Source organism: Drosophila guanche, unplaced genomic scaffold (assembly GCF_900245975.1).
Source record: "Drosophila guanche unplaced genomic scaffold, DGUA_6, whole genome shotgun sequence".
Classification (NCBI taxonomy): Eukaryota; Metazoa; Arthropoda; class Insecta; order Diptera; family Drosophilidae; genus Drosophila; species Drosophila guanche.
This window is the reverse complement of record NW_022995747.1, coordinates 2,824,251-2,834,503: the sequence shown is the minus strand read 5'-3', so window position 1 is coordinate 2,834,503 and position 10,253 is coordinate 2,824,251. Positions and strand designations below refer to the sequence as shown.

The 10,253-nt window shown below is 48.5% G+C and overlaps 4 protein-coding genes across 4 annotated transcripts in view; 2 read left to right on the top strand and 2 right to left on the bottom strand.

Annotated features, from left to right (window-relative positions):
• The window catches only part of LOC117583159 (carbonic anhydrase 2), a 3,656-nt gene extending 2,616 nt beyond the window's left edge, over window positions 1-1,040 (top strand). Inside the window, exons 4-6 of the mRNA XM_034271354.1 lie at window positions 9-209; window positions 269-419; window positions 620-1,040. Coding sequence (XP_034127245.1) covers window positions 9-209; window positions 269-419; window positions 620-876 — 609 coding nt within the window. The 3' untranslated portion in view covers window positions 877-1,040. The remainder of the gene's footprint in view (window positions 1-8; window positions 210-268; window positions 420-619) is intronic.
• Window positions 940-2,225, bottom strand: LOC117582845. Its single transcript, XM_034270899.1, has 5 exons — window positions 2,067-2,225; window positions 1,877-1,969; window positions 1,662-1,818; window positions 1,442-1,575; window positions 940-1,385 (listed from the first exon to the last, which is right to left on the bottom strand). Exons 1-5 carry the CDS (start codon window positions 2,155-2,157, stop codon window positions 1,033-1,035), a joined length of 828 nt encoding a protein of 275 aa, XP_034126790.1. The 5' UTR covers window positions 2,158-2,225; the 3' UTR covers window positions 940-1,032.
• A 1,276-nt stretch (window positions 2,226-3,501) lies between these two features.
• Window positions 3,502-9,054, top strand: LOC117583700 (multiple epidermal growth factor-like domains protein 6). Its single transcript, XM_034272182.1, has 6 exons — window positions 3,502-3,637; window positions 3,695-3,864; window positions 3,924-6,391; window positions 6,491-7,822; window positions 7,922-8,782; window positions 8,840-9,054. The coding sequence occupies exons 1-6, from the start codon at window positions 3,536-3,538 to the stop codon at window positions 8,893-8,895; spliced, it is 4,989 nt and encodes a 1,662-aa protein (XP_034128073.1). The 5' UTR covers window positions 3,502-3,535; the 3' UTR covers window positions 8,896-9,054.
• LOC117583727 lies at window positions 8,945-10,203 on the bottom strand. Its single transcript, XM_034272243.1, has 4 exons — window positions 9,993-10,203; window positions 9,695-9,944; window positions 9,506-9,639; window positions 8,945-9,448 (listed from the first exon to the last, which is right to left on the bottom strand). The coding sequence occupies exons 1-4, from the start codon at window positions 10,111-10,113 to the stop codon at window positions 9,069-9,071; spliced, it is 885 nt and encodes a 294-aa protein (XP_034128134.1). The 5' UTR covers window positions 10,114-10,203; the 3' UTR covers window positions 8,945-9,068.
• Between the last annotated feature and the right edge of the window lie 50 nt (window positions 10,204-10,253).

Here is a 10,253-nt window from a genome sequence, read left to right as displayed (position 1 = left end):
TTCGGGGTGCGAAGCTGCCCGGCGAATTCGAGGTGGAGGGCCTGCACTTCCACTGGGGCGACAAGAACAATCGAGGCTCCGAGCATGTCATCAACGACATCCGCTACACCATGGAGATGCACATTGTGCATCGCAACAAGAAGTATGCGACCATTGGGGAGGCGCTCAATCATCCCGATGGCGCGGCCGTGCTCGGATTCTTCTTCAATGTGAGTACGGATTGGACATGGAAATGATGTGTTAACCCATTATGGCAATCTCTCTACAGCTGGATGAGGACGAGGGTCAGGGCTTGGTCACCATTAATCGTCATCTGCATTTGATAGCCGATGCCAACCAGGAGGCCAGCCTCAATGTCACCTTCTCCCTGTCCTCACTGATAGCCGGCGTTGATGTGGACAAGTTTTACACCTACAAGGGTATGTATCCACCAGGGGGGGGAATCTGCCATTAAGCAGACATTTGCACATTCAATTAGCATTCAGGCGGGACTCTAAGTGGAACTGAATGGCAGCCACTGATTTGAATGACGGCGAATCGATGTCAATAACAGCAAAACAGATGTTCATCCCACAATCACACACAACTCAATTAATGTCTCAATCTGTCTGTGATTTAGGTTCGTTGACAACGCCGCCCTGCTCGGAGGCCGTCACCTGGATCCTGTACTCCGATCCCATACCAATCTCCCCCAAGCAAATCTCTCGCTTCCGTCAGCTGTCGGACACGCAGGATGGCGCGTTGGTGGACAACTTCCGCACGCTGCAGCCGGTGGGCAATCGCCGGATCTTTGCACGCACCGGACACGTGCGGCACACCTCGATTGCGGCCCTGAAGCACGAGGGCGACTATCTCAAGTACGATTGGTTCTACTGAACTCGCACGAGCAGGAGCAGGACCAGAAGCTGGAGCTGGAGCACTGTGCCATGCCATGTTAGGTTACCATTTAAGTTTAGCATTTATTATCTTACACTAACAATTAGACGTAACACTCCATCCACGGCAGGATGTACATTAAAACAAATACTCTTCCTACGCGATCAACTGTGTCTTTCTGCCATAAAGGTTAAGCGAGTTGGGTATGTCCTCGACGAAGAAGTTGGCGGGTATCAGACTGAACATATTCTGCAGCAGCTTCAGCATCGTCCGCTCCACAGTCTCGTCCACCAGGGGACGCAGTGCCTCAAACAGATCCCGCCAATTGTCGTTGAAGAACTGATTGGCGCCGCGTTCCACCTCCTTGCTGTGGCCATTGAAGAGGTCTTCCATGTGGGTCTTCACCTTGCCCACATCCAGCTTCACACGCGTTGATGTTATGTTGTAGAAAGTGTAGCCGCCTTTTTCGTACAGAGATGTCTTGGTGCTCATCAATATGTTGAGGTCATCTAGAAATGATGCTTTTGAATGTGTTTGAAGTGCCAAGAGGCTGAGATTTATGTACCAATTTCTAGGAACATGTCGCCACCACCGCGCAGGGGCACCAGCAGAATGCGTCCAATCATTTGGTATTTGCAGTCCAAGCGCATTGTTGGCAAGTAGATTTTTGTCAGCCAGCTAAAGTCCGTTTTGCTGACCCTAAAAAGAGATTCAAATGCACTTTCATTATAGCCACAAAACAAGCTCCAGCGAGCATGTTTTATTCGCTTTTATTCGACACTCACCTGCTCTCCTTGATCACCATTTTGCCAAAGCCGCGTATCAGCATATCCGTAAGATTAGCTGAAATGGTGGCCACATCGCTATTGTCCTGCTGAAAAACCAGCTGATCCTGCTTCATGGGATCAATGGGTCCAAAGGATTCTTCAATCTCGGGTATGCCTGACGATTTGGAATATTCCGTTGAGCGTGGAAAGTTTTGCTAAGCTAAAAGCCTCACCTTTGATTACCTGATTCATGAATCGCTGAATCGAACGGGTTGAGCAGTTGGTGAACGCGGGCTCATAGATGCGACACGACTCGATGTACGAGGCTGCAATATGAACAGTTTTCCGGCATTGGCACAAGGTGCCACATGATTTGAGTTAAGAGTTTGAGTTCACACACTGCCACATTAATGTTTCACTTACGCTTTTCTGTGTAGAACGCAGCGCAGTGACTGCCGCCGAGCAGCAGCAACTGGAGCATGCCCGCGCACACCAGTAACCCAATTATGTGCATTGGGAAAAAGTTGTCACTGTCACAGAGTAATATCACAGTTAAAGTCACCGCCTAATCGAGTTAGTCGCGGCTTGGCGAATGAGAGCTAACTCGGAGCGGAGCTGGCTTTTATCTCGACTAAATATGGCCCAAGTGCATGTGCGGTCTGGCCCTCCCAGCGACTCGAGTGCAATTGATGAATTGAGTCTGGCTGTGATGCCTGTGGGCAATACCAGACCAGAATCGAGAGATTTTCATTTACTACGTCCACTTAAATGTATTCCATATTTATATTATAGATTATACCTTGCCACAGCACAGCGTACGAACCGGTAAGCTCATTTTTTTTTGTAATTTCTAGATACTCGCACTGGCGTCTGGCAGCTGGAAAATACGTCGACTGACAGTCAGAGGCTGTGCTGTGTTCGCACCTAGGCAACACTTAATTGCTCAAGTCAGGTTGAAAACAAAACTAAAAATACCTGCACATTAATGGCCATAATAAAAACATTAAGCGATCCGAATGCTACAACATTGTTGAGCCAATGTTACTTATGCACAAAGTATGTTCAGCCATGAACTAAGCAGCAATAGATATCTGGAGTACAGTTTAAGCTATGGATGCCATTTATTTATTCAAAGAAATTATTGCCAGGCTTGTGCCTTTTTCATTTGCATTTCTATTTATTTGTGCAGCCGTTACGCATCAAAATTTGAGCCGCCAAATGATTTGGTCTCCAATTGTTAATCATTTAATGTGACTAATGCCAAAAGTATTCTTCTAACTAAGCTGCAGCAGTCCATAATGATGTAATGATACATATACATATTTTTGCATATTAATTTCTCTTTATTTCCATGCAAGTTTCAATGCGAGAGTGACCTCGTTTCGGGGGAATACTTTGAATTTGATAGGAGCTTTGTGGCTTCTTAATTTGCATAAGTTTCGTAAATTTAATCTCTAAGAAAACAAAGTCTAGAACAAAAGTGAGTCATAAGTCTAAGCGGCATGTAATTACATTAGAGCATATGGAATTCGGTGTGTATAGAAATTAGTTCTATGCCCTAAGAGTGCATTTATTAGGGGTACAAAGGGGGGGGCTGGAGATAAGCCGGGAAGATCTCTTCCCCACCCCTCGGGTAGAGCTCTTCGGGGGGGAACAATGTTCCATTATAAGCATTGAGCCATTGCGACATTCGTCTGCTTTGGCGATAAGTCTTGTTAAAACGGATGCCATATATGTACATAATTGTGTACATATATGTATGTAAATATGTACGTATGTGGGAACCAAGAAGCGTTTGCAAACTTATGAATATTTTCTGATTTTTGCTGAGGCCTCTTTAGTCACATTTCTAAATGGATCAGAGTCAGTTGTTGGATATTTCTTAGGCAATCATGTTGATTGGCAACATTTTCATATTTTCCCTGCTAATCGGATTCTTGGAGGCGCAGATGTGCGAGGTGAAGCAGGTCAGAACTGTGAATGGCAAGCGTATGGTAAGGCAGACCTTTGGAGTCTCTTTCCACATACAATGAAAGAGTTTTTTTCTATAGGAACGAAAAGTGCAAACCTGCTGCAGAGGATACAGAAGAACTGGGAAGGCTCCAAAGATCAAGTGTGTGGCCACCTGCCAGCGACCCTGTGGAAGTGGCAGGTGCACGAAGCCAAATGTGTGCACCTGCAACGCTGGATATCAAAACTTTAACAACGTTTCGTCCAATCGGTGGGCAGCTCCATATATTATCTACTTCATAACTGATTCGATTTCTCCATACCCTGCAGATGTGTTCCCGCCTGCAAGGGTGGCTGCAGCAAGGGCACCTGCCAATCGCCCGGACGGTGCGTCTGCTCCAAGGACCATGTACTGGACACCGCCAGCGGCAACTGTCTGCCCCACTGTCCCAGCGGCTGTCCCAACGGCAAGTGCGTGCTCCCCAACAAGTGCAGCTGCAACGCAGGCTTCACGCTGCATGCCACCAGTCAGACATGCCAGCCCAGCTGCGATCAGAACTGTGACTTCGGCCACGGTGTCTGTGCGGCTCCTAATCGCTGCGAGTGCAAAACGGGCTACGTACTGGACAAAGGCTCCAAGTCGTTTATGTGTCGACCAGTGTGTCGCATGGGCTGCGATAACGGGGTTTGCCGGGCACCCGACGTGTGCGAGTGCAAGAAACACTATCAGAAGGGGCCCGATAGAAACTGCGTGCCCATCTGCACCGACGGTTGCTTCAATGGCAACTGCACGGCGCCAGCTGTCTGCGAATGCCACAAAGGTTACCTTGCCATCAGCGACTCGGTTTGCCTACCCATCTGCAGCGCAGGATGCCCGAACGGGTTCTGTGAGGCTCCAGAGACTTGCGCATGCAACGAGGGCTATCTGAAGCAGGACAACATCTGTGCGCCAGTCTGCAAAGGCGGATGTGAGAACGGATTCTGCGAGTCTCCTGGAAAGTGTTCCTGCAACGAAGGATTTGGAAAGGAGACTGAGAACAGATGTGTTCCCATTTGCGAGGGAGGATGCGAGAACGGATTCTGCGAGTCTCCCGGAAAGTGTTCCTGCAACGAAGGATACGGAAAGGAAAGTGAGAACAGATGTGTTCCCATTTGCGAAGGAGGATGTGAGAACGGATTCTGCAAGTCTCCTGGAAAGTGTTCCTGCAACGAAGGATACGGAAAGGAAAGTGAGAACAGATGTGTTCCCATTTGTAACGGAGGATGTGAGAACGGATTCTGCGAGTATCCTGAAAAGTGTTCCTGCAACGAAGGATACGGAAAGGAGACTGAGAACAGATGTGTTCCCATTTGCGAGGGAGGATGTGAGAACGGATTCTGCAAATCCCCCGGAAAGTGTTCCTGCCTTGAAGGATTTGGAAGGGAAAGTGAGAACAGATGTGTTCCCATATGCGAAGGTGGATGTGAGAACGGATTCTGCGAGTCTCCTGGAAAGTGTTCCTGCAACGAAGGATACGGAAAGGAGACTGAGAACAGATGTGTTCCCATTTGCGAGGGAGGATGTGAGAACGGATTCTGCGAGTCTCCTGGAAAGTGTTCCTGCCTTGAAGGATTTGGAAGGGAAAGTGAGAACAGATGTGTTCCCATTTGCGAAGGTGGATGCGAGAACGGATTCTGCGAGTCTCCCGGAAAGTGTTCCTGCCTTGAAGGATTTGGAAAGGAGACTGAGAACAGATGTCTTCCCATCTGCGAAGGAGGATGTGAGAACGGATTCTGCGAGTCTCCGGGAAAGTGTTCCTGCAACGAAGGATACGGAAAGGAGACTGAGAACAGATGTGTTCCTGTTTGTGAAGACGGATGTGAGAACGGATTCTGTGAGTCTCCCGGAAAGTGTTCCTGCAACGAAGGATACGGAAAGGAAACTGAGAACAGATGTGTTCCCATCTGCGAGGGAGGATGTGAGAACGGATTCTGCGAGTCTCCGGGAAAGTGTTCCTGCCTTGAAGGATTTGGAAAGGAAACTGAGAACAGATGTGTTCCCATTTGCGAGGGAGGATGTGAGAACGGATTCTGCGAGTCTCCTGGAAAGTGTTCCTGCAACGAAGGATACTTAAAGGAAACTGAGAACAGATGTCTTCCCATATGCGAGGGAGGATGTGAGAACGGATTCTGCGAGTCCCCCGGAAAGTGTTCCTGCAACGAAGGATACGGAAAGGAGAGTGAGAACAGATGTGTTCCCATTTGTAAGGGAGAATGTGAGAACGGATTCTGCGAGTCTCCGGGAAAGTGTTCCTGCAACGAAGGATACGGAAAGGAAACTGAGAACAGATGTGTTCCCATATGCGAGGGTGGATGCGAGAACGGATTCTGTGAGTGTCCCGGAAAGTGTTCCTGCAACGAAGGATACGGAAAGGAAAGTGAGAACAGATGTGTTCCCATTTGCGAGGGAGGATGTGAGAACGGATTCTGCGAGTCTCCTGGAAAGTGTTCCTGCAACGAAGGATACGGAAAGGAGACTGAGAACAGATGTGTTCCCATTTGTAATGGAGAATGTGAGAACGGATTCTGCGAGTCTCCGGGAAAGTGTTCCTGCAACGAAGGATTTGGAAAGGAAAGTGAGAACAGATGTGTTCCCATTTGCGACGGAGGATGTGAGAACGGATTCTGCGAGTCTCCCGGAAAGTGTTCCTGCAACGAAGGATACGGAAAGGAAACTGAGAACAGATGTGTTCCCATTTGTAAGGGAGAATGTGAGAACGGATTCTGCAAATCCCCCGGAAAGTGTTCCTGCCTTGAAGGATTTGGAAGGGAAAGTGAGAACAGATGTGTTCCCATATGCGAGGGTGGATGCGAGAACGGATTCTGCGAGTCTTCCGGAAAGTGTTCCTGCAACGAAGGATACGGAAAGGAGAGTGAGAACAGATGTGTTCCTGTTTGTGAAGACGGATGTGAGAACGGATTCTGCGAGTCTCCTGGAAAGTGTTCCTGCAACGAAGGATTTGGAAAGGAAAGTGAGAACAGATGTGTTCCCATTTGCGACGGAGGATGTGAGAACGGATTCTGCGAATCTCCCGGAAAGTGTTTCTGCCACGAAGGATACGGAAAGGAAACTGAGAACAGATGTGTTCCCATATGCGAGGGAGGATGTGAGAACGGATTCTGCAAATCCCCCGGAAAGTGTTCCTGCCTTGAAGGATTTGGAAGGGAAAGTGAGAACAGATGTGTTCCCAATTGCGAGGGAGGATGTGAGAACGGATTCTGCAAATCCCCCGGAAAGTGTTCCTGCAACGAAGGATTTGGAAAGGAAAGTGAGAACAGATGTGTTCCCATTTGCGACGGTGGCTGTGAGAACGGATACTGCGAGTCTCCTGGAAAGTGTTCCTGCAACGAAGGATACGGAAAGGAGAGTGAGAACAGATGTGTTCCCATTTGCGAGGGAGGATGCGAGAACGGATTCTGCAAATCCCCCGGAAAGTGTTCCTGCAACGAAGGATTTGGAAAGGAAAGTGAGAACAGATGTGTTCCCATTTGTAAGGGAGAATGTGAGAACGGATTCTGCGAGTCTCCGGGAAAGTGTTCCTGCAACGAAGGATTTGGAAAGGAAAGTGAGAACAGATGTGTTCCCATTTGCGAGGGAGGATGTGAGAACGGATTCTGCGAGTCTCCTGGAAAGTGTTCCTGCAACGAAGGATACGGAAAGGAGACTGAGAACAGATGTGTTCCCATTTGCGAGGGAGGATGTGAGAACGGATTCTGCAAATCCCCCGGAAAGTGTTCCTGCCTTGAAGGATTTGGAAGGGAAAGTGAGAACAGATGTGTTCCCAATTGCGAGGGAGGATGTGAGAACGGATTCTGCAAATCCCCCGGAAAGTGTTCCTGCCTTGAAGGATTTGGAAGGGAAAGTGAGAACAGATGTGTTCCCATTTGCGACGGAGGATGTGAGAACGGATTCTGCGAATCTCCCGGAAAGTGTTTCTGCCACGAAGGATACGGAAAGGAAACTGAGAACAGATGTGTTCCCAATTGCGAGGGAGAATGTGAGAACGGATTCTGCAAATCCCCCGGAAAGTGTTCCTGCCTTGAAGGATTTGGAAGGGAAAGTGAGAACAGATGTGTTCCCATTTGCGAAGGAGGATGTGAGAACGGATTCTGCGAGTCTCCCGGAAAGTGTTCCTGCAACGAAGGATACGGAAAGGAGAGTGAGAACAGATGTGTTCCCATTTGCGAAGGTGGATGTGAGAACGGATTCTGCAAATCCCCCGGAAAGTGTTCCTGCAAAGAAGGATACGGAAAGGAAACTGAGAACAGATGTGTTCCCATGTGCGAAGGAGGATGTGAGAACGGATTCTGCGAGTCTCCTGGAAAGTGTTCCTGCAACGAAGGATACGGAAAGGAGAGTGAGAACAGATGTGTTCCCATTTGCGAGGGAGGATGTGAGAACGGATTCTGTGAGTCACCCGGAAAGTGTTCCTGCAACGAAGGATACGGAAAGGAGAGTGAGAACAGATGTGTTAATGTTTGTGAAGACGGATGTGAGAACGGAGGAATATGCGTGGGGCCCGGGCAGTGCTCGTGCAGGGAAGGATACATGAAGAGCGGAGAAAGCTCCTGCAAACCCCACTGTCCGAATGGATGTTTCAATGGATCCTGCGTCGCACCGAATGTTTGCGTTTGTGTCGTTGGTTATGTCTACGAGTTTTCATCAGGGATGTGTGTTCCTAGGGAACCTGCCTCTTCGACTGTCAGCTGGTATGAGGAATCCACGGCCTCATCGGAGAGTTCCTCCTCGATGGCGGATTTGATCGTTTGGTGCGAGAAGTTCTGCTGGAACGGGACATGCGTGGAGGAGCAATGTACCTGCGAGCCAAACTACAAGTTGCAGAGGGACGAAGGTGATGCCGGACGGCTGCTGTGTCTTCCCATTTGCGAGAGGGAGTGCATCAACGGGTATTGCCTCTTCCCCGATGTGTGTGCCTGCTTCAATGGCGGAGAGCCAGCTGCCGGCTACCTATGCCAGTCGCCAGATGGATCGACCACGGTGGAGCACTCCCATGGACGGAGCACCGGCAAGAACCGATTGCAATGGCTCTTCATATTAGTGGGCATCGTTTCGGTGGTTTTGTCGATCGTCATTGCGTTTCTGATGTGTTATATCTACAAGAAGCACAGCTATCGAGTGGACAAGAATGGTGAGATAAGCAATTCAAATCTGAACATATTCTAATTTATTTTCTTTGTATTTTCAGAACAAAAGTTTGGAGTGTACTTTTCAGCGAACAAAGCTGATATCATTCGAGCTTGATCTTCCAGTGCCAACCCACAATTTTCACATTATTTAATAGAGTTAAAAGTACGAGTATGACAGGAATGAAACTCATTTTAATTGCCAATATTCTGTTGTACAAGTAATAAACATTTATTGCCACTGTCTCAGCGACAAACTCTCAGCTCCAAACTGGAATAGACTCTCAGTTCTCACTTTTCACTGGATTTGGATTCATTATCACTAGCAGCCGCCGGCTTGGAGGCATAAAACTCCTGGGGAGTGGGTATGTCTTCCACAAAGAAATTAGCTGGTATCAAATGGAACACCTTGGACATCACATCGTTGAGTATATTCTCGACCGTTCCGACAATCAGCGGCTTGAGGGCCTCGTAAAAGTCTCGCCAGTTGTCGTTGAAAAACTGATTTGTGCTGCGCTCCACCTCGGGGCTGCGACCGTTGAACAGGTTGTCCAGATGGGTGTGCACTCGGGAGAGCTTCAATTGCGCTCGAACCGACGTCACATTGTCGAATATGAAGCCGCCCTTCTCGTACAGCTCCGTCGTGGTTAGCAGTAGTATATCCAGATCGTCTAACCAGATACGATTGTGAGTTCTAATGCTGAGCCGTAAAATGCAAAAACACTTACGAATCTCTATGAATATATTGCCAGAGCCACTCAGTGGTATGAGCAGAATCCGTCCAGCCATTTGGTACTTGCCATCCAGTCGCATTTTGGGCAGATAGATTTTTGTCTGCCAGTTAAAGTCCTTCTTGCTGACCCTAATTGAATCGCTTTACTGATAAAGTGCTCTACTGATTTGCTGCTATCACTCACCGGCTTTCCTTGACCTTGGTTTGGGCAAAACCCTTCACCACAAGATCTGTGAGATTGGCTCGGATGGTGGCCACCTCATTGTTGTCCTGCTTGAAGATTATGTCTCTCACGTGCATGGGATCGAAGGGACCAAAGCTCTCGACTATCTCTGGAATGCCGATGTTCATTTGATCCAGCAGCTTCTGTATGCTGTTCGTGGAGCACTTGGTGAAGCCGGGCTCATAGATCCGGCACGAGGGCAGCCAGGATGCTGTTGGGAGTACCAGTTATGTGCAGTTATGTGAATGGCAACACTTACGCTTCTCCGTGTAGTAGGCGACGGCTGAGACCATCCCACCCAAGGCAATCTCATTTAGGCACAAGATCACAATTAATCCACCACAAAGGCCGAGACACCTACGGCCATGGCGCGTGCTCATGCTACTGTATCTTTGTGCAATTTTGTATCTAATATGTGTACTTGCGACTGAGACAGCCGCTTAGCGTCGCATTAATCGGTGTCACGACATGCAACCGACTAGCTGGAGGCAAGCTCCGGGCCTCAGTTTTATTCTCATCC